The sequence below is a fragment of the Ramularia collo-cygni genome (assembly GCF_900074925.1).
Source record: "Ramularia collo-cygni strain URUG2 genome assembly, contig: RCC_scaffold12, whole genome shotgun sequence".
Lineage (NCBI taxonomy): Eukaryota > Fungi > Ascomycota > Dothideomycetes > Mycosphaerellales > Mycosphaerellaceae > Ramularia > Ramularia collo-cygni.
In genome coordinates this window covers 581,032-604,396 of record NW_019716266.1, presented here as the reverse complement: position 1 = coordinate 604,396, position 23,365 = coordinate 581,032, and the positions used below count along the sequence as shown (strand labels likewise).

Below are 23,365 nucleotides of genomic sequence, written 5' to 3'. Positions count from 1 at the left end.
TTAGAGGAAGAAGAATTATCGACGTAAGGGCAGATAGAGTAGGAGCTAGGAATTTAACATTCTAAGAGTAGTACTAACCCGTATAATAGCTCGAGTAAGTAGGATTTACTATTAATAAGGAGTAGAAGGAGCTAATAGAGTTAAAGGCTAGCCGTCGCTTCTTAACTTAAGATCTAATATTCGATCTAGCTATTAAAATCTATAACCGTTACTCTTATATTAACGCTTTATTAACGCTTTATTAATTTAGAGCCGGTCTATATAATCCTATTAAAGAATTATCGAAGTATACTAGCTAATAATATCGTAGTAGAACGGTATACCCTAATAAGATAGTAGTAGATAGTAATAGAGAAGAAATAGGAATAGATAAGCGGTACGAGCGGTATTAGAATAGCGATAGGAACTTCTAGATATATTTCCTACCCGTATAAAGGTATGCGATACTAACGGGAATAGAGCTATATAATCTAGAAGAAGAACTTCTATAATATCTATAGTAACTACAAGTTTTATAATTAAACTTATAGCTACGACCGTAGGGACTTACTTAATCGCTAGGATAGAGATTAGATACGGCCGAAGCGTAGTATATCGTAGGTAACGAGGTCTAGGCGTACTAGTAGTCGCTAGAGAATAGGGATAGTAGAGTATTAGTAATAAGGCTTAATTAAGGTAGAGGGTAGTTTTTAAAGAGGTAATTAGAGCGTTAAGGGTATCTAGGGGAGGAGGGAATCTCTTTTAAGTTCTTTATACTAGCGGCTTTAAGCGTTAGGAGTTTCTAATAGGTTACGAGGGCCTTAATTATAGCACTTAAAAACTACTTTTAAAATATATTTTCTATTTTATAATTACTTGCTTCTATACCTAAAATATAACTCCTCCTTACTTTATACGTTCGTATAATTTATCCCTATAAATATCCTACCATTTATATTACTATCGCTTTATATTAAAGAAATATACTACTCTAACCCTAATCCTATAGTTTTTAGTAAAGTTTTCGCTAAGGTTTATAACCTCTTACTACGCTAATTCCTTTCCCGTCTACCCTCTACCCTATTATACGTATATTCTATATAATAGGCCGCTCCCCTTCTATCCCCTCTAATCTTTATTTAAAAGTCGTTAAACTCTAGAATAATAATATAAATATTACCGATATTTAAACCTTCCTCTATTTATAATAGCTATATACTTCCGAACGGACTATCCGTATAATCGTCGTAAAGAACGGTAGCGAACTCCGATAGTCGTTAAAGAATAGTCTTTATAATAATCCCCTCCTTCGCATCCGAATAACCGAACTCTTCTACCTCGAAGCTCTACTAGATACGTATATCGTAGACAAATTAAATAAGAAGGGATTTGCGATTAAGTACTATACCTTTATACGGCTTCGGCGGAGTATAGGTATTAAGAAACGACTAAGAGAAGGAGAGTTCCTTAAGCGTAAAGAGGAATATAAAAAGATTATAAAGAAGGAGATTAATCGCTCGAACCTTAGAGTATATAGAATAATATTGCTATAAATATACTTCCGTATAACCGATCGTACGCGGCTTACGCTTAGTAGGTTAGTATATTTATACGATATATATTTATAGGGTAGAAAGGGGTTTATTAATATACTACTATATTGTAGGAAGCGACTATATAAGATAGCCCGCGAGGTCTATCCCGCTAGCCCGTATAATAGGGCTGCGAAGTTTATACGTCGCCGTAGGAAGTATATTACGCCTAGCCCTAATATAGTCTAGAGTATAGATATATACTATAAACTTAAGGACTATAGCTTTTAGATCTATGCTACTATTAATACAGATATACGGTTTATTTTATATACCTATCTTAGACCCTCTGCCCGTATATTAGTATTTATACTATCTAACTTTGCGAAAGCTTATAAAAAGCTTACGAGAGTACCTCGTATTATTCGGATAGATAAGGGGAAAGAGACACTCCTTATAGCGCAGGCTTAATACTAATACGTAAGGATTATTCGTAGGCGTAAAGTACGCTTTCGCCGCTACTTTATATTTAGAATAAGCACTACTAATATCCGTATCGAGGTATAGTAGGGCTAGCTTATACGAGGAAGGTTTAAGGCATAGTATATAAGTATATAGAGCATATTATCTATATATACTTTAGTAACGCTCCCGTTATATCCGAATCTAATTATACGGGTTAGGCTAATTAATCTTAATATTATAGGGCTTCTTTATAATATTAAAGAAGAAGGGGTAGTTTTATAAAGCAAAGAAGGCTAACCGCATTACTATAAAGTATATCTATATACTTATTATACGGAAAGAACTAGCCTCGTTCGTATATATATAGAATAAGCACCCTATACGAAGATAATCTAATAGACCGCACGTAAGGGGTAGTATACGAAGCTATCGCTATAACTAGGTAGAGAAGGAGGGAAGGCTAAGTATTAAGTATCTAATTAATAAGGCCTACTTTAATAGTCTTATAGAAGCTTACGCAAAGTAGGGTACGTTTATACTAGCGAACGTATATAATAGATCTTAAATTATTTACTAATATATATAGATTCTAAGGAGTATATTCTATAGGAGATACTTAAGCTCTACTTAAGTATTCTAAAGACAAAGGGCTTTCCGCTCGGTCGACTAAGCTCGTATAAGTTTATACTAAGCGTATAAAAGCCGTAGTACTAGATCGTATACGAGAACCTCGTAGAAGAGCTACGTAAGGTTCCTAAGCATATACTATATAAGATATTAATTCCCCGCGGCGGTAGGAAGTAGGAAGGATTTTAGGTCGACTCGGAAGATATTATATAGGCATTTCGCGATTAGTGCGATAATAACCGCTCGCGTAAAGAGCTTAAGGAGGCACTAGAGGGTTTAATTAATAGAGAGCTTTTAAAAGAGGATAACTCGGAAAGTAGTAATAGCGATATATCGGAGGTTAATTATTAGTCGGATAAGTCGGAATAGATTATCGGTATAATAGGATTACGTTACGTTCTAATGCTCTAATAGGACTATATATACTAGGGATATATAGCTAATATGCTTCTATCCCTACTAGTATTAGCGGCCCCGGCTATAATCTCTATAAGAACTCTATAATAACTATATAATAAATTTATACGCCTATATATTTATATAATATTTATTAAGTAGCGTACGCTCTATCCCCTATCTTTACGTAGTTATACCTATAGAGCGATAAAGGGTTACTCCTTTACTAAAATCCTCCTCTAACTCCCTTCTTATAGATAATATTCCTTCCTTTATACGAATATATACGACGCTATATCTACGAGTCCGCTTTATACCGATAGGTTCTAAGAAGCAAATAAAGAAAGTATAGAAGCGTATATACCTTACTCGGCTCTAATTCGACTATATAAAGTATATACTAGATAATAAGAAATATTACTTCTACGGCGATTATAACCTAATACCGCCGGCACCTTTAAATAAACCGATTATACGGGCGATACTAATACCGCTACGGACGAATACGCTATCCTTAAGTACTATACTAATTATTATTAACTCTAATAAAAGCGAGATATTAGACGACGAGGTTCTTAACGGATATATTAGTAAGAGCCTCCTAGATAAAGCGCAGCTTACTAGTATAAAGGCAACCTATATACGATAGATTAAGATCGAAAAGGAAGCGGTAATAAATCTACCGAAGTATAAGTACTATATAAGTAATCTACCCCCTAGCTAACGGTCGAAGGATAGTATTATAAAGGCTATYTCTATAATAGCAACCGTATAAGTTAGGTTTATTATTACGATTATTATTACGAGATACTATATTACCCTAGATAATCTAGATAAGATACTAAAGTAGAGTAGGTTAAAGAAAGGTAAGGGGTTCTCTAAGTATACTATATATATTATATACTATTATTGTATTTATCTATACCGCCGTATAATTAATCGCTAATAGGATATAGGAACGCCTAAGGATATTACGGTACCGGATTATAATATTAAAGACATAGTAGCTACTATTCGTAGCTTCGGTAATAAACCGCATATTACTAAGGAGATAGAATATCTAGATAACACCTATATATATATTACGTAGTCGTATAATAACTGAGATAGGCCTATTTAACCTCTAGATACAGACTTTAAAGATAGGAAGCTAAGTCGTATCTTCCTAAACGATATTAATATAAAGGGCTAGCTATCTCGAAAGTAATATAAGGTATTCCTTATCTTTAAGAGACGTTCTATATCGCAGCCTACGGATAACCTATTATACGAGGCCGAGGTTAACGTAAATCTTACTAAGGCTACTACTACTCTAAAGAGTAAGGGCTCTTAGAAGAAGAAGAAGAAGATAAAGTAAAAAGTTAAAATAGAGTTAAAGCTAGTAGTTAAAGTAGAGCCGACCTTAGAAGTATATATACTATCTTTCTATATAAACGTTAGTAGATAAAGTCTAATACTAAATTCGATAGAAGAGTAAAAAGTAAATTAATACTACTATAAAGTATAACGCTACCGATAATAGTAACGATAAATCGCTACCTTTATTTAGTAAGATATTTATACGTTTCTAGCCTATATAATTATAAAGATAGCTACTTACTCGATTATAGATTAAGGGAGAGCTAGAAATTAAGGGAGAGCTAGGAACCGAGGAAGTAGAGTAATAATATCCTACCCTAGGAGGTTTAAGCTATAAGCGGACGATCTTAAAGGTTTCGTAATTATCTAAGAATATAAGTAAACTACCCGTAAATTATACGCGTAATCGGTCGAAGCGTCGTTAATCTAAAAAGTTACGATAAGAATAAAGATAGTAGGTACTTTATAAATTTAGAGAGGAGTTATTTTTAGTAGTTTCGTTCGTTCCTTTAATAGATATCTATATAGTACTACTTTAATAGTCGTAAACGCATTATACGGGCGTATATCTACTTCTCGATCTATTTACTATATAAAGGGAGTACTTAATATATAGTTATAGATATAAGCTTTAGACAACTTTACTTCTACGATTAATCTATCGATTAGGACTATATCTACATACTAGATAAAGAGGCTATATCGGAAGCGCCCGTATAATAACTAAAAATTACCGCTAACCTCTCGGAATAGTTATATTCCGAGGTAGCGTAAGTAGTGTACCTTAGTTCTACTAAAAAAAGATTGTTGCAGAGTTGTCGCTAAAAGCGCACCGTAGTCCTTGCCAAACTTATTTTTGATCGTTTGCCCTACCTCCCGTATACATGGCCGGGCCTTCCTGGAGTAGCCCGCGTGGGAATCACATGGCTGCGAGATTGACAGTTCCTTGCAAACTTGGAAGCATTCCAGGGCCGTGACCTCCGCTCGCACCAGCTGATACATAACAAGCCCCGAGGAATGTGCACCACCTGACTTTCACTTCACAATTTCCAGGGTGGCACATAGGACTCTCTTCCTACAGAGTTGGGAGCAACAACACAACAACAAATCCCCACCTCACAATGGCTTACCTTCTCTACCTTTTGGCAGCCTGCCTAGGATTCCTCTCCATGATCTCCGCCCAGCCAACGACAATCATACCTCCAGGTGCAATAATCAACATCGAGGCCATCTGGGACAGTGCGGAAACTGCATACAGCAACAAGACCTTTATCGTGCCTCTGGACGAGGTTTGGCAACATGAGGCATTCAACCAGTGCAACGCTCTCTACTTGATCGGAGCAAAAGGAAATGTCAATAAGGATACCATTCAATGTCAGCTTTACTGGAGGAAACCGAATGATATGGGATACGCGGGATTGTACCTCACTTCGAAAACTCCAGCTTCCCCTCACGACGTTGCTGCGGATTTGAGTGATGCGAGTTTGCAGTTGAGGTGTCAAGGTCCGAGGTAGTGGGATGTTCGATAATGGACGACACAAGTGATGGATACTGCTGGTCAGGTCATCGGGGGAAAAGGTAAGCTTGCATTCACTTTGTGTGGGTGAAGCTGAGGCTAACGGAAGCTAGTCGTGATGGAGCAAAGTTATGCGGGATCAAATCTTGGACACCGAGTTGGGAAGCATTACAAAGATGATAATGAGCTGCGAGTTTGTTTTCTTTTTGGCAGCATATCTTGGTTGGGAGAAGGTGTTGAAGTCACCATCCAAGTACGACTTGGCACACTACCATGGTCCTCGATACTCTTCTATCAGAAATATGCCTCGATCTCTCAATTAACCCGTACGCTCAATTCCACAACATCCAACGTCTCTAATAGATTTCAAGACAACATCAGTCAAGCCAAAATGTCAACATCCCCCCTCGCCCTGTGTACCGTTCTCGGTCCAACAATCGTCACACTAGCCGCCATCCCAACCGCCAGAAACCTGAAATCTCCCCATCAAAGTTCAAACACAAAACGAATCCTCCAATTCGGCGCCATGGCAATCAGCATGTATTCATTTGTACAACTCCGGGACACATCCACTATAACTTCCAACAATATCAGACTCACACAACTCGTCTACCAACCCTCCCTCTCTCAAGCTCTAACGAAAAACATCTTTTGCAGTCCAGATGTACGGGCCAGGGAAGTCTGCATCGATTGGAAACTGGAAGTTACCACACTAATCTCTTGTTTCATGATTGGTTACGCGATGATATTGAATTTTCTGAACTGGAGAAGAACCGCCTATACCGAWACCCCAGAGGAGGAGGAAGTCAACGAACTCCACACCACAACGACTACATCCATGGAGCAGATTTTCTGGCAAGCATCATTCATCTACGCGGTATTACTCCAATATTCCCTCATCATAGTCTGCTCGCTAGCAGCATCCGAAACGCAAAACCCCGCCGAAACAACATCACTCAATCGTCGTACAAGATCGTCCGAGGAGGAAGATGACCTACTCCCAGAAGCCCCTCTATGGGATCGTATTGCGATTCTCATCTATTTGTTGTTTATTTGTCTTGTAGCTTTGTTTTGTGCGTATTTGATTTGGAAGTCTGTGGAGTGTGTACGGGAAGTCCCGAAGGTGGGGAGGAGGAGGAAGGGGAAGGGGAGGCAAAAGGATAGCATGGCTGAGAAGATTCGATGGGAGACTGCGCCTAATTATGCTGCTTGTTTGGCTGTTTGATGAGGGTTGAGGGGGCGGGAGTTTGATCTGGGGATGAGTGGGTTGATTTTTTTGTGGGGTGGGTGGGATTGGGAAGGGGGGTTTATGGCTATTTCTTGCGGCGGAGTGAGATTTTGCTCGTAGTAAGGCTGCGAGAGCCTGTGTTGAGATGTTCGGACTGTTGGGACTGGTTGGTTTGAATGGGAGGTGTCGGCGATTCTCCGTACTGAATATGGTTGAGTGTGAAGAGGTACTTGGAGGATACTACGGAGAGATGCAAGAGGAGGCTGCAAATCGTCCTTCCTTTCCAATCTTCTTGGATTCCATCACGACATCCTGTCGATATTTCCCCGTCGAGCACCATCCAACATGGTTCCAATCAAGACATCCTTCCTACTTTCGCGCGACAACACTACGAGGGTATATCGAACATTCGTCGTGGACTGCATTTGAAACTTTCGACAAAGATGCATGGCTTCCATTCTGATCTTCTGAGAACCCTCATGCTATCCCGCCAGTYTTCCATCGCCTGGCAATCTTCAGCCGATGGACTCCTGTCAATTTCACTATGGGGTGTACCGTCCCGTCTTCTCCGAACTGCTTGCTGATACCTACTCAATCTCAGCAAGCTTATCAAGAGCTTCTTCTCCCAATGTGAAACCATTCAGATACCCAAACTTCTTCAAATATCGAGTAGCTCCCCGAGTATCCAGCGGCGAGTCAAGAGCAACAATCATACACTTCAATCTTTACACTCCAACAGCCCCTGGAAGAGATTCACGCCTCGGCAAGATGGTTCCGGTCCTCTACTTGTAGGGATGAAGCTATCCGGCTTAACACTGGAGAAGAGGGTGCTACGGATATTCCAGCAGGTCCACGACTGTGCTTGTCTCTTCCATCGAACTTTCACCACTGCGAGGGGGCCCAAGTTCAATATGGAGATTGAGCTGACCCTCGACTAGCTAGTACGGAGGTGACTGCGAGCGGAGCAAGTTCAAGATCTTGTGGCTTTGGAGCCCATATGGTCTCCGTCTTGGATGGAACTGGGAGACTGGATTATCGTCGTGTCGATAGATGGGACGCTGTGGTTTGGGGGAACCCTGAGTGCCTTGCAAAATACTTTACTGATCCAACTAAGCGACGTGAGCGAGGCGATGAATTCTAGCGTGGTGGGCTCGTTAGCCATGGCGTTCGCAGCGGGCATCAGTAAGATATGCGCTAGGAACTGTATCGTGTCGAACAAGCGAGCAGCCGCCATGTTCGCGATCTATCGGACAATTTTTCGGAGTGGAGTTGAAAACTCTGCGGCGTATCGAGGTCAAGGCAGCGTGAATAAGGGGTATCCTGCTGCCGTGCTGCTGTGTTGAATGGCTGTGAAGCTTTTTGCGGCAGCTGGAATGCTCTTCGTGTAGGTGCGATGTTGTTTTTCAAATTTAACGCGGAGGATGTGGCGAACGAAAAGAGCGATCTTCTTCCTATCCCAAGACCGAGCGGCTCAAAAAGGAGGTCAGGCTCCTTGGGATTCTGGACGACATTTAGTGGAGGATTGAGCTCTATCAGATAAGAGAGAGCTGGTCGAGCATTCTCTGAAGACCCAGCGCAGGAAAGGGGTAAGACTACAGTGTCCATCGACTTCAGGATCATGTACATGCGGCGTCTGTGTCGAGAAGGATCGTGCTGTTCTGTGAACGTCTTCGGCTTAGGCTCAAGTTCCTGGACCCCATTTCTGTAATCTTCTTCAAATTTCCTCCTCGATCACTGTTACAACTCTTCCCAACACAACAACTTGCGCAGTCGAATTTCCATATCCTGACCTTCACACCAACGACACGCTCGCCAGTGATCAACCAGCGAGTTGTCCCTTCCTCGAGTGGTAATCCATACAGCACCACCGCAATCGACATCCTAAGCCAGCCTTCAACGCGCACGCGCACGCCTAGTGCCAACCCACGAACGGGAAGTCACCCTCAAGTCGAGCCATCGGTCCCCCAAGTCCTAGAAGCTCTCCTTCAACAACCAGCCTTTTGACAATCGTCTTCCACCGACAGACTTCCGCCCACAACCCGCACGGCCTCCCACAGCYCCATAACCTTCTCCACCTTTCGATCTATCATCATGGCAGCCGCGCGAGTCTTCGGCATCGCAGAAGTAAGTCTCCCTCCCGACAAACCCCTATCTCCCACGCTTGTAGCTAATCATGAGCAGTTGCTCGAGGAGATCCTCCTGCAAGTCGCACTCCAAGCTGTGAAAGACAGGGGTCATACTACTCTCGAGCCACTCACCTCTCTGGCACCTCTCCACCGCGTTGACCATACCTTCAATAATGCCATCACGCACTCCAGCAAGCTCCACAAGGCAATGTACACGGATCTCAACACTGTTTCGACCCTCGTCAAGAAGTTCCGGTTGAGGTACCTACTCTACAAGATGGTAGAAATCACGCAATTTACGCCACTCGAGATGCTGTTCAGTTGCCTGTTGCCGAGAGATCGCTACATGACTCGCCGCTCGGGCCCAGTTAACCCGTCCCAGTCAGGAGTCGTAGTTGACGCACGCCGGGGAAAGGCAGACGACAACCCTTGGAAGCAGCTGAAGCACTTCATGAATTCGAAGGACTGTAACGAGGATTCTTCATGGCGCAAGGTCGAGGTGTCTCAGAAGGATCTGGTGGATTGGGAGAAACTGACATTCTTCGAGGTGGTGTTCAGGAGACCTGCGGGCTATTGGGGCAAAAACTGGTACGTTGATACGATGCCATTTGATGAGGGGGGGACTTTGGGAGAAGTCTTCGATAAGTATGTGGAGATTATGGAGCGGAAGCCTATCGAGCATACTGATCATGCACGAGCCTGCACTGAGCCACGGCAGGGTTATCTAGCTCGGTGATAGGGAGAAGTTCTGGCGTTGCGGGAAGGCGTGGAAACGAGATATCGAGAAGTGGGTGGTAGGTAGATGAGAAGTGACTGATTCATGTTCACTTGCACGCCGTCTGAATCCAAGCAAAATTGAAGCCTACTGGCTCTCCTCGTATTCGTTCCACGACCACGCTCTCGGTATTGTAGCTACGAGTAGTGAAACGAGCAGTATGGCGGAGAGTCGAATGTCTTCTTGGTCGTGTGATCCATACTTCAGAAAGTAGGACATCTCTCGCTGCTGCAGATTGGCCGGCAACCTTTAGTTCCATGAGGCCTTAGTATACGATCACTTAACTCCAATTCTTAGTCTCAATTACACATATTCAAGAGACAGGTCTATCTCATCACTACGACAAGGTTCCATTCCTGGAAGCTCGAAATATGCTCTAGCAATTGCAGGATGATCAAAGGACCGCAGTCCTTCTTGTACAACCTTTAGTCGACGGTAGTCTTGAGATCCCATCGGCTTTGGCGCTAAATGTTCACGCAGCGTATGACTGGTCATATCTTTCAACATGCAATTCCCAAATTCGCTCCTCTATTCAAGTTGCGTCCTCTCATTTATCCTCAACGAGAGACTGGACGATGGTATGGAACTTGAATAGACACAAGGGATCCTATCCTAAGGTAACCAATGCTTTGATACAGTAACTGTCTCCACTCCCTCATCAATAGCCCTCCGCCAACCCGAGGCGCTCTAGTTGCTTTGGATGCTTTGACTTGGTTGGAATCGCGGGCTATATAGACTCAGGCTGCGGTCAAAATCTTCGACGCGTTAGACGGTCCTTACATTGACACATAAGACACCTGAACGCCTATCGCCAAGTTCTGAAGTCAATTGAACGTTATGCTAGCTCAAGAATCTGTGTTTCCGCTCCAGAAGTAGATGGAGTCAGCTGCAACCTACAAATTTCCCCCATTAAGCTCTCTTAATGCTATAGCAACCATGACGCATTTCGGAGGCTGGTACGTTTCCAATCACCACAGCAGTCAGTGATAGAGTCCTGAGCTCCTTGGAGATAACTCGTAAGATGCCTGCTCTTGMCATGTCCGCTCAAAGCGGAGTGATCGTCCTATTCTCGAATAGCATCTCAGGGGGCTCCTTGAATTTTCCACTCGGTCGCCTCTACCATGTTCTTACTTAGGACCCCAGTGTCACGATCTTGGCGATTTCCGCAAAGACTTCGCCTTGGGTAGAGTCGTTCTTCCGCTCCAACACTACTATCTAGTCTCTGATATCACTGTAATCCTGCTATACAACGGTGCGTAACATGTATCCGAATCGTGATGGTCTTGTTAGGGCGTTCACGATCAAGCGGAATCGAAAGACAAGTAGCTTCTTTGAATCTTGCTTCTGTATTCTTAAATCGCTGCGGCGTAGCAAATCCTGCAACTTGGTATCGATATGGAACCTGGACTAATGGTCCTCGTCTGTCCTGGAAGCGTAAAGCAGAGGTAAGCCTCGCATTCCCAACAAAACACGTCAACATGACATTTTCCACGCCCGCCTTTTTCGCCACTCCCAGAATCATTGTACGACATCCTCTTCCGCGATCTCGAGAACTTGGAGAGACACGCAATCTCGGGCTCGAGACCTGGGACCACCCATTGCTTGCCAGTGTTGCGCTCGTACGCCTGACGCTCCGAAAAAACTCGCTCTTATAAAAGCTGTTTCGTGACGAACTCTCCGTAGTCTATACGGAAATCAACTTTACGTATGATTTTGTTGAATTGCATGTGGACGCGCAGTAGCCATTGGTCACAATTGCAATTTTCTTAGCGGCGAATGGCTGCTGAGTGATGTTGGTGCCCTGCGCGAAATCCAGCGGATGACCCTGAACATATGTGTGAGGCCCATTGTCAGGGGTAATCAGGCCTGATGAGACGGCCTGCTGGATCTCGTAGGAGCATTTCATCGTAGCATGGATGGTCATTTCGACCCTGTACTAAACGTAAAAGGGCCTGGATAGGTTCTGTTTTACGCTTCCGGGTAAAAGGCACGTTCTCTCGTAGTTTCAGAACAGCGTGGTAGCGTTGGATTATTCTAATCTGTGATAGTCTGGAGACCGACCTGCACAACGATGTTTCTAAGAGCTGTGATATATGTGTCAGTTGGCCTTGCATTACATACGCTTGACGTTATTTGCATACCTCGAGGGGACCGAAGCCCTGRGAGGCTGCCATGATCTGGGTACATATGAGGAGGTCGAGGCATACTTCTGATGCTGTCTGTGGTGATGAGGGCATACGCATGTTCCCTCTTGGGAGAGATACTACCTAGTAGGGTGTCATGCGAACAAGCCCTTGATGAGGTTGTTCTTAAGAAGCTCTGTTCAATCTCAGAGCTGCTCATGAAGTGACTGACAGTCTCCCAGATATCATATGTTCTGGTGCAGTGTCGAACGTCCCCACGTATTCTCCGGCCAGTGCTCTTCCCGTTGATGGATCATAGTAGGTTCCAGAGGTTGAGGGAACCTGCATGCACGACAAGCCGTTCTGGTTGGCTTCCCACTGTAGCACCAGCGGGTTGTTGCTTGGGATGGTTCTGGAATACGTTCGACACTGCACCAGTACTCGCAATATGAATTAACCAGAGAACCATTCGAATCCTCTCTCTCGATCAGAGCTTCAGTTGGGAAGCCACTGAAGCACTTCTCATTAGTGCAATAGTCTTCTATACGAATAGAGAGGACTGTAGTAAGCGTCACGCTCACTCAAACATGAGGATGGACGAGAGATTATCTCACATAGACTTCGACCCGCTCAATCTTCACGTCTTGCCATCTTGGTATAGTCGTCGTCTGAAGAACCACAAGCTCTCCTGTCGTTAGCAAAGTTGCTTCTTCGTGCAAAGGAGAGACGTCCTTAATGGAGTGGCAGCCGGATATCTCGCACGTTATATGGATCTGAACTATCCGTGCTCCTGAAAATTGGAATCTTACCGATCTATCAAGCTCTTACTCTCTCCATATAGCCATTTTCCAAAGAACCACCGACTTCCTTATCCTTAGTAGAGTTGTTTCATAGACTAATGGAGAGATGTCAATGAATAGGTAGCGGCAGTTTATCTCGCACGCTGCTTAGCGGCAGACGCCTATTGAGAGTTAAGCTCTCGTGTCATACCGATGCGTCAAGCTTGCTCTATCGATATGGCTATTGTTCAAAGAACCACCGACTTCCTTGTCGTTGGCCGAGTCGTTCTATATACTGGCGGAAATATGTTGATGAACAAGTAGCGGCAACTCATCTCACAGACTGCTCAGCGGCAGACGCCTAATGAGGGTCGTGAACATTTTGCTCTCGTGTCTCACATCGTTCTGTCAAGATGGCTTTCTCGATATTGCCGTTGTTCAAAGAACCACTAACTTCCTTGTCATTGGCAGAGCCATTTCATAGACGAACGGGGAGATGTTGACGGACAAGTAGCGGTAATAGATCTCACACAATGCGCAGCGGCAAACGCCTGATAAGGGGCATGAGCATTGGCTCTTGTTTCTCGTCGTAGCTACAGTATTTCAAAGGCATAGAGCCTCCTTCGTTGGTAGAGCCGCTCTTGAAACGAGGGAGAGTCCCGATCGAGAAAAGATTTATGTCCTGGGAATAAAATCAGCGCACGAGCAATCCTGATCAGGTTTTACTTCCTTTCAACGCGACTGTTGATTGTACGGCTAGGGAACTTTCTATTAGCATGGTCATCAATCAAGAGGGCTGGGAAGAGGTCGAATCGAGGAGAACAGAAGTGAGAATACATCACCCGGTACAAAAGCTTGAATTCCGCAATCATTTCTTGTGCCAATAGTCTCTATATAGTCGTTCTTTGAAGAACAACTAGTCTCCCTCCCATTAGCAGAGACAATACCCAAAGCGAGCGAGAGTCCCTTCCAATCAAGCGGCGGCCGCAAACTCCACATGCTGCGCATCACTACGACACGCAATCTCCGACAAACACTCAAAACTCTCGCCCAAGAGCATCCCGTCCGGGAATTCCAAACTCTCCCGATAATGACTCACGCGTCCTGAATCCTTCGATCTTCTGAAGTGAATCTTCGCGTAGGAAACTCTCTCGCTGCTCTCCTCACTTTGCACAACTTTGATTTTCCGCCACGAAGCCTCCTTTCCCGCCATCTTGGCGGGCAGACAGCCCACCAATCTCTCCATTCTCCTCTCTTCGTTGGAGTCTGGTTTGAAGGCTGCAAAATAGAGTCCGAAGCTAGAGCGCGAAGCTTGCTTCAAGAGAACGTCGGGGTGGATATGGTTCATCAGCCAGCGAAGTGGCGTTTGCGGAAATTTCAGGAGCTTGATGTCGGGTTCAGGGGGCTTATTGTCGTCCTCGGTCCAAGCGACCCAATGTTCGTAAATCAGTCGAACGAGCATGATATCGATGGAAAGTCCATCAGATCCGGCAAACATGCTATTTTGAAGCTTGGCGGAGCCTTGGATGGTGGAATTGAAGGTGCGATCGACGCGGTGGAGGCGTGCGAGTGTTGTGAGGGGTTCGATGTATTTTTCGCCGGTGGTGGCGACTGCATCGAGGCCCACTTGGATGAGGATCATTTCGAGAATCTAAGCTGGAGTCAGTCATGTCGCGTGGTATGGAATGCTGAGCGGGATGTTTACCTCTGGCAGTGCGAAGACTCTTCCGGCGGCCATGATGAATGAGCAGGCGACGATGAGCAGGCGATGGTTCTGTAGCTCTTGCTGGTGGAGATATCGTGATGATATTCTGATGAGCGGTGACTCCGACGCGCTGGTGTTGAAGGTAATGAAGTGGTGATGTTTGTGGTTGTCCGTGKCACAGAAGATTTGTGATGATACTACTCTGATGAGCAAGGACTCTGGACGCGTCGTTGTGAAGGTAATGAAGTGGTGATGTTTGTGGTTGTCCCCGGTACAGAAGAATTTGCAGACTTGAGTCGCCGCGGCTGGCTTCATGCAGGTGACGGTGGAAACTCTGCGGTCATGTATCTATGCCTACCACACCTCTCCACTGCTGATTGAACGATTCCAACGACGAGAAAAGCCTTGTTCGGACTCATGACAGGTAAGACCCGAGCGAGGAGGCTTTCGAAGGGCTGTGGAAACGTTGGCCAGCAAGGCTCTTCGTACTGACACTTCGGAACTGCACGCTGGGACGTGGGGCACGAATCTACCGCCTCTCAGACGCGTACTAGACTTCGCTTCAAGCGAGGTTTGACCCGGCAAAAAAAATAAGGCCTGAGTAGGAGGAGATGGGCACAAACTACAATGACATGGTCTCCAGCAATCAACGCTTACAACCTGCTCATACGCGCCGTTCGAGCCTATTTACGCGTAACACATCATTTTCTACGGGCAAGAGGCCTCTATGGACGAGCCAAGGTAAGCCTGTCGACCAACGAATTCAAGAGACTGGGTAGGAGATAGGATGAACATTGGAAGCGAGCATTTTGAGAGTCAATTGTGAGACTGGGACAATCGACGTGATATTTACACGTAGTTACAATGAACCACTTGCGTATCCAGAATGCTCTGCATGGTCAACCCGAAGATACCAACCACCCGCTGTGTCTGCCTGATTCCATCGCTGTGATTGACAAAAAGCCATGAGCCTTGCCTCACGCGCCGAGAGCCCAAAATATCTTGCCACTCCCCCCTGTTCCTCGCAGCAATCTTTACCAGCAACGAAACTCCAAGCTCAAGTGTATCAGATCCTGCCGCGAGAGTGCGCTCGAAGAGCTGCTTGCCGCATCTGAGGGCTCCATAAAGGAGAGAGCCATCTTATAGAATCTTGACGCCGATAGTTTGACTCATAAGTGGCATTCGCAGCAGCCACGTGCTGGGCAGGTGTGCGTTGACCGATGCCCACGATCCGATCAAAGATGTCTCCAAGCGTAGTCCCGTCCTCAAAATCGAATTTGATACGGCTGGAGCCATTGCTGTAGTGCACAATCGCCGTGCTCAGTCTCTCCGACTCGATCTCACTTTGGAAGACCTGAATTCGGCGCCAACTTGCTGCCGGGTTCGCGAGTTTTGAGGCCAGGAGCTCCATGGACTTGGTGTCGTAGCATGAGAGTTGCTTGGGACGTGTGTCGATCGTGAGGTCAGTCGATCGTGTGTGCCGATTGATTGTGATGTTTGGGAGCGAGCTCCGTTCGAGCTCGGTCTGGATCCACTCCATGGGAGTGAGAAGGAAAGGCGCTGACTGCGAAAACATGAGGCGCTGGAGCCGCGGCGAGTTCTTGAGCACGTCGTTGAAGGTGTGGTCGACGAGATGCAGTGGGAGAAGCGAGGTGATTGGCTCCAGGGAATTGTCGGAGTCTAGGTCTGCCTGAGCGGCAATCTCAAGCATGATGAACTCCAGGAGCTATTGATATCAGTGTCAGTGAGCGAGAACAAACATCAAGAGCTCGCTCTGGAACATACCTCTGGGAGCGCGAGTACTCGCGCGGCGGCAGACATGGTGCTTGGTTGCGCGGATGTCTGCGGTAGAAAGGAAGGGAAGTTGATGCAGGCTGGATTTCACGTTCCGCTGCTGCAGAGGAACTAGTCTCGAACAGGCTTCTTGGCGGGATTTAAAGTGAATTAAGCATGAACCTTAATCGTCTTCGAAAGGAGCTTGGTCTTCACCACCCCAAGGTGGTCTGTATGGAAGCCACTCACGCTAAGCGAGACGCTGAGGTAGAGCTGTCGATATGAGGAATTATCAACAAGAGCAGTGCCCTGAAGTGCTCCCTCAGTTGATTGACGGGCTACTCTACTAGTGGTCAGGATTCTAGCAGGCCTAGATTCATCGAGCCTGCAGAGCGCGAGGCCTTAGGACATTGTGAGGATGAACGAGGATGTCTTCCCCCAATGAATAATCCTCATATTGACAGCTCTGCGCTGGGGTGGAAACGGACCGATGTATGCGGGGAATCTTATAGATTCTTTCAGAGAAATTCAGAGCTGTCGATATAAGAAATCATTAAAAATACTCGTAGAGCTGTCGATATAAGAAATCATCAACAAGAACAGCGCCATAAACTGCTCTCTCGATGATTAATAGGCTACTCCGCTAGTAACAATAGTTCTAGCAGGCCTAGACTCTTCGAGCCTGTAGAGAGCGAGACCTTGAGACACTATAGGCATGACTGAGGATGTGGTGTCTCGATGAAAAATCCTCATATCGACAGCTCTGGTCTTCGAAAGGAGCTTGGTCTTCACCACCCCCCAAGGTGGTCTGTATGGAAAACCACTCACGCCAAACGAGGGGCTGAGGTGGAAACGGACCGATGTATGCTGGGAAATCTTACAGATTCTTTCGGAAAATTCAGAGCTGTCGATATAAGAAATCATCAACAAGAGCAGTGCCCNGTGGAAACGGACCGATGTATGCTGGGAAATCTTACAGATTCTTTCGGAAAATTCAGAGCTGTCGATATAAGAAATCATCAACAAGAGCAGTGCCCCGAACTGATCTCTCGATTGATTAACGGCCATTCTGCTAGTAGGACATGTTCTAGCAGCTCTAGAATCGTCACTCCAGCGGAGAGCAAGAAGGCCTCAAGACATCACAAAGACGACTAGAAGTATCTTGTCTCGATGATAAAAAAATCCTCATATCGACGACAGCTCTAAACAAGTGCAGCGCCCCCGAACCGATCTCTCTCTCGATTACTTAAAGCCTACTCTGCTAATAGCAAGGATTCTAATAGGTTTCCAATCATCGAGCCTGTGGACAGAGAGCGAGAAGCCTCAGGACATTATGGACATGAGTGACTGAGGATGCCTTTGTCCTGATGAAATAACCCTCATATCGACAGCTCTGGTTTCAAAAATTCGGCTGCAAAGTGCGCCAGATCAAATCACCAACCAAGCTCAACCGATGCGAAGTAAAATAAAGACGACCATATGGCGTTGGTAATATGGTTAAGTGGGTCTAGCACGTTGCTTGCCAGTTGGTGGTCTCGCAGTGTAGCAATGTCAAACCTGGAGAACTGATACCTCGCAGAAGCTCAGTACCATTTCTCAAGATATATAAGAATGCCCAAGCCATCCACTCACAACTCGGTACATGACCCGAAACAACGAACCATACGCTCCAAGCTCAACGATCATCCACTCCAACCTCACCCAGCCGTCTTCTCCGCCCAAGCAACCCACCTCCTAACAACATCATCAACACCCCTAACCCCCTCCCTCGTAGCCTCAACCTCAAACCACTCCCGATGCTCCTTGCCACAATTCCCACACATTCTCCGGACCTGCTGCCCCGCAAGTTCCAAATGTATCAACCTCTCCACACGTTTCACATATCTCACTTTAGTCGTGGTGGCATCACCCCCCCTCGTTGGCGAAGGTGCAGGAGACGGAGAAGAAGAAGAAGAGGGGTCGCCTCCTTCCCTGCCACTGACATAGGGATACCAGCGCAGAAGATTGAGTTTGAACCCGCATTGTCGCTCCCATTCTTTCATGCGTCGCGCAACGTTGTTGGCGCGGCCGATTTTGAGCATGATGGTTCCTGGACGGGTCCCTGAGGAGTGTTCGGAGGTGAGGACATCGGAGACTCTTCTGTTGGTTTTCTTTTCGGGAGGAGCGAGGAGATTTCGCTTGGTCCCTTCGTCGGGGGTGTTGGTGGTTAGCCAGTAGATGTAGATGAAGCCTTCTTCGTCTGCTGGAGAAATAGGCTTGACGAGCTCGGAGAGGAGGGATGACGTTGTTTCCGGAGGAAGATGAGGTGGGAGAAGAGCGAGGAGGTTGTTTGTGGCGGTATTGGAAGATGTTTTGTGCTCTGGTGTTGGCCGGCTCGTAGATTTCGCAGCTGGTACGCTCTGAGCAGAAGGTCGTTGTGCTTGTGCATCCATGCGCTTTCGATGGCGAATAATCTCGACATAATCATCCGTCTTTTCATCCGCCCCTCCACAGCATAGTGACGCCCAAAAGCCAGGCTTCTTCTTCTTCTTTTTTGCCGGTTCATTATMCTTCCTTCGTCCAGGGATTGATGTTTGACTCTCCACTCCAGCAACATCCCACTTCCCAAAACTTTGCTTCGTCTTCTTCTTCTTCTCATCCAAAGACTGTATCCCCAACTTCTGCACCAAAGTCTCAATTGAACTCTTCTCCCTCAAAACATCCTCTTTCCTCCTTCCGCTCCCACTCTGCACCTGTCCAGTATGCGCCTGATCCTTATGCTGATGACAATAAAACTCCGGCCCATCTCCATCCTCACCATGCCGTATCCCTACAGCTCCAACGGCCAAAGCTCTCCTACAATGTCTTCCATTCCCAGTAATACCCCTACAAGTCTCGGCAGGATCCTTCGAGTCCGAGCGAGATATACCGAGAGATTCGGGAGGAGTGTGGCCTGCTCTGCTCATTTGTGTGGACGTCGTTGCGTGTAGCGGGAATGTGGAATTGGTTTGGGGGAAAGGAACTAGAAAGAGTGTGAGATGCACCTACCTGCCTGCCTTGACGATGATCCGCGCTACTCTCACCATTCACGCCCGCTAGTTGTGCGATTTTGCTGCTGCGGCGAGAAAAGGAAATCAGCTGAACGTGATGTGTCGCAGGGAATCGCGGCGCGTGGCTGGACCCATGTGGCTGGGTCGGTGGCCACTGGCATGCGAAATCGGAGCCGGRACTTTAATCCATCACGAGACCCGAGCGGCGACTGCCTGCGTGTGGAAGTAGATATAGTTATGGGCAACAGATGAGTGTCGACACAATCATTAACATGTATAAGGATGAACTGAACGGCTCGGAGTTGTGATCAATCGTTGTGTATGTCATGAACTAACTATGCTCGCTCGGAACGACGCTACCCGCTATAATATGCACATGCAATGATCGTACAATGCTGTTCACACGCAGTAAAAAGAAACGACCGAAAAGGAAGCCGCTGTCATCACATTGCCCTCTCTCGCTGACTTGCTGATCTCCACGTGCTCCTTCAACTGCAATTCAGTGAAATGTGAAATTACAAATGAGCAGAAGGGGGCCATCCCGAAAAGTTGTTCTGTTGGTTGTCAGGCGGCTGATCGGAGTTTTCACGCTGTTGATTGGGAGATGGCCAAGGGTAGTCGTTGTTCGATTGAGTGGGAGGTGGGTAGTGGATATGCTCCAGCTCTCGGGCAGAATCTGGATAAACAGAATCTCCTAGTGTGTACCAGGGGTCCTGAGAGGGATCGTACGGTGGCTGCCCATAGTGGCGGAAGAGCAAGTATTGCGTGAAAGGGTAGAAGTCTTCATCAACCGGTGAGTCTGCCAAAATATCGGAATGTGGGTGCTCAGAGAGTAAAGGTTCTTCGTCCGAAGCCAGTGCCCGAGCATCAGAGCCTCCCCAGTCCATAGTGCCCGCCGCGAGTTCTGGCTGATCTGCGTGGGTTGCCATCGCTTCCTCACCAGTCTGATCTGCAGGATGTGTTGCTCATACATCCTCGCCGAACAGCCTAGCAACAATGTCGCCTTGATATTCTTCTTCCATTTCATACTCCTCGCCATCGGCCTTGTCGATTCCCACATACGTGAATGCTTGCACCACCTGCTCGACCTGGAAGCCCATCTGGACGAACTTGTCCACCATGTTCTTGTTATACCCTTCATACGCCGCTCTTCTCCTCGCATCGTCCCTCTGCCGCTTCTCCCTTGCGGCTTCTCCCACCACTGGTACCTCCTGCGGCTTCGATGAACTCGCTCCACTCTTTGAGTCTCCCGGCCTCGGCTTCTCTGCTCTCGCGTACTTCTGGGCCCAATCCCGTGCCACGTGCTTGAACTCCTCGGGTCGCGTGAGCAGCATGTTGGCGACTTCCGCGTCTTGTGGATCTTTGGGTTCGGGGGTGCAGAGGAGACTTTGTAGACTGATCAGGGCACTCTTCAGGGTGAGGACAGGGGACCATGCAGTGCCCAGAGTATCCAGACAGATGGCACCGGTCTGCGAGGAGACATTCGGGTGCCAGATCTTGGTGATGAATCTCATCTCCGGCGGCTTGAACGGGTACTCGCCGGTGATTTTGATGTCGATCTCGTAGCGACCTCCTTCGTATGGTGTGTCGGGAGGACCTCTAAAGTGGCCTCGGAAGTGAGTGAAATCGGTGATGTCGGAGGAACCATCTGGAGCAGTGACGGTGATACCGGACTGGGTGTCTTTGATGATATCTTGGAWCTCCTTGACAAGGCGTCGGTGCTTGTTGGCCATCGTGCGGGTTGGGGTGTTGAATTGGTGGACGAAAGGCTGACAGTCGGGTGCGAAGATAGGTATATAAGGTAAGCTGTGGTGATGGCCGGAATTGCTGATCCACCGACGTGGTCAGGTTTGTCTGCTGTGTGACTCGGGGGACGTGGCCACCAATGAAAGAACGATCTGATGATATGTGGAAGTCTGATCCACGCTGCGGCAGTCAGGCTGAACTGCGTGGTTTGTTGCAGGTGCTGTTGTTGTTGGAGATGATCCATTCAAGAAGTGTTGAGTCCCGTTCCTGGTCACACCACGGTAACTGCTCCCGTAAGGTGGGTCGTCCGGAATCCAGCTTGAACTTTTTTCCCGCCCTCCCTTCTTCACCACCACAATGCATGACCACCTAAGTTTGAATCATCATCATTTCTCGGTTTTACCATCCTACGTTAGGTACTAGGTAGTCATCAGCAGCTGCACAACCACCGATGGGCCGTCGAGGTCTTCACTTGCGGTAATGGACGAGGGACCCACAAGTGAAAGATGTCCGACTCATCCTACATCAGACGAGGCTGGCGCCGGAACACATTTGATCAAGAGTTTCTTCAGCGATCAGGACGAGACCATCGTGCAGAGCTAATCTCCGTGGAGTGTATGCTTCTGCCTGGTCCGCGCTGGCTTCAGCAGCCTCTAATCTTAGTTCAAGCAGTGGTTCACGCAGTGGTTCAAGTTGACAAGCATTTATTTGCGTGGTGGGATTGCAGTCCAAGAGTGGTTTAACAATACTCGGTTTGGAAGATTGGTCCTCTATCTCCGAGATCTGTCAGGCGCCAAAGATGTACTACGGACACACATTGTGATCACGGACTTGGCTTCGAAAAGCCCTTCATACCATGTTGCAGTGTCTTGGAGCGGAAACAACCAGATCTACCGAGATGGGCTTCGCATAATACCGCCTTGTTACATTGCATCGAAATCGGCCAGGATGTGCTCATCTGAACATTGATCTCGATCGATGCCATGAACTTAGATTCTGGTCACATGGAAGAGGATCGTTCAAACGCTCACCCTAAAACCTGCACTCCAACGTCCCTTTTCATATTGGTTTTCCCATCGACGCGCTCATCATCACACCTCTCCGTCAAAACCCTCCAAGTACGCAGCAGTTATGCCCGCGACCCGTAAAACGACGGTCACTACGACCAAAYCTGACGATACATCACCTTCAACTGACACAACAAACAACCCACAGCCGCCCACGACTTCCATAACAAACACACATCAACCAGCACCACAATCTACCGCAGCACATAATGAAACCATTTCATACTGCGGCTGGCCATGTGCACCAGAGGTCTCCCTCCCCGTAAGCCCAGACGACGGAGCGCCTTTCGATTGTTCAGCTCCCAAACCATATCCTGGGCACACGGGAGAGGGCTCCTCGAATATCAGCCCGCCTCCTCAACCCACCAGATTGGAGGCATATTTCAGCATTGGTGACTCCAAAGCCCAGTGGCATGTCGTGAAAGACGTCCGTACCAAAGTCGGGAACCGCGCCTTCCCTATGGCTATGGTGGGACGTCCGACCAAGCGAGTAAACTCAGTGGAGGCTTATTATGCATATCTGTCCGAATAGTATGTGCAGCAGAGACTAAGATGTCGGCTAGAGGCTGTTTTGGTATGTTGATTGATACCGGCGAGAGCGCTTAGTTGGATGAATTGAGCATCTTTCACTCTTGCTGGGTATTTTCTCCTGCCCCTTACTGTTCTTTTTTGTCTTGAGCTTCTTCACGGCCATCGTCGTTCTTGTCTGATAGACCAGCACTACGTCCTATGTCAAACCGGGCCTCTTCTCTCGCAGCATCGGCGTTCTCAATACAAAATCTGTGATTAGTATGTGCGAGTAGTCCGGAATACCTCATACCTATCACCATTAACGCCTCTTACAGGTACCCATTGCGAAAGTCTCCGGAAAGCGAGAAGAAGACTTTCGTCACAATCAAGGGATATTCGAGACACCTAGAAAACAGTACGCTTCTCTTGCTTGCCAGATCGACCCAGAAGAAAAGTTCCACCATACCTTATCTTCTCTACGCTCCTTAAAGCTCCACAAAGCGCACCTACAACAGTACCACCAGTCCTCCTACTCACATCATAAACACACTCAAAGCAAAATCTTCCCCCCACAAACCCTCACCCTGCACATCCCATCAAGATGCCCCACCCCCCAGCCCAACCACACCC

At 46.7% G+C, this 23,365-nt stretch overlaps 6 protein-coding genes; 2 read left to right on the top strand and 4 right to left on the bottom strand.

Moving 5' to 3' along the window:
- Window positions 1–5,479: 5,479 nt before the first annotated feature.
- On the top strand, window positions 5,480–5,872 carry RCC_07744 (uncharacterized protein; the record flags this gene model as incomplete). The annotated part of the gene is made up of 1 exon (XM_023772999.1): window positions 5,480–5,872. One exon carries the CDS (start codon window positions 5,480–5,482, stop codon window positions 5,870–5,872), a length of 393 nt encoding a protein of 130 aa, XP_023628767.1.
- A 3,321-nt stretch (window positions 5,873–9,193) lies between these two features.
- RCC_07743 (uncharacterized protein) lies at window positions 9,194–9,964 on the top strand (the record flags this gene model as incomplete). XM_023772998.1 has 2 exons in its annotated part: window positions 9,194–9,226; window positions 9,284–9,964. 2 exons carry the CDS (start codon window positions 9,194–9,196, stop codon window positions 9,962–9,964), a joined length of 714 nt encoding a protein of 237 aa, XP_023628766.1.
- Window positions 9,965–13,878: 3,914 nt separating this feature from the next.
- Window positions 13,879–14,547, bottom strand: RCC_07742 (uncharacterized protein; the record flags this gene model as incomplete). The annotated part of the gene is made up of 1 exon (XM_023772997.1): window positions 13,879–14,547. One exon carries the CDS (start codon window positions 14,545–14,547, stop codon window positions 13,879–13,881), a length of 669 nt encoding a protein of 222 aa, XP_023628765.1.
- A 1,129-nt stretch (window positions 14,548–15,676) lies between these two features.
- RCC_07741 (uncharacterized protein) lies at window positions 15,677–16,431 on the bottom strand (the record flags this gene model as incomplete). XM_023772996.1 has 2 exons in its annotated part: window positions 15,677–16,336; window positions 16,396–16,431. The coding sequence occupies 2 exons, from the start codon at window positions 16,429–16,431 to the stop codon at window positions 15,677–15,679; spliced, it is 696 nt and encodes a 231-aa protein (XP_023628764.1).
- Window positions 16,432–18,080: 1,649 nt separating this feature from the next.
- On the bottom strand, window positions 18,081–19,328 carry RCC_07740 (uncharacterized protein; the record flags this gene model as incomplete). The annotated part of the gene is made up of 1 exon (XM_023772995.1): window positions 18,081–19,328. One exon carries the CDS (start codon window positions 19,326–19,328, stop codon window positions 18,081–18,083), a length of 1,248 nt encoding a protein of 415 aa, XP_023628763.1.
- A 1,049-nt stretch (window positions 19,329–20,377) lies between these two features.
- On the bottom strand, window positions 20,378–21,145 carry RCC_07739 (related to ubiquitin--protein ligase; the record flags this gene model as incomplete). The annotated part of the gene is made up of 1 exon (XM_023772994.1): window positions 20,378–21,145. The coding sequence occupies one exon, from the start codon at window positions 21,143–21,145 to the stop codon at window positions 20,378–20,380; it is 768 nt and encodes a 255-aa protein (XP_023628762.1).
- Window positions 21,146–23,365: the final 2,220 nt, after the last annotated feature.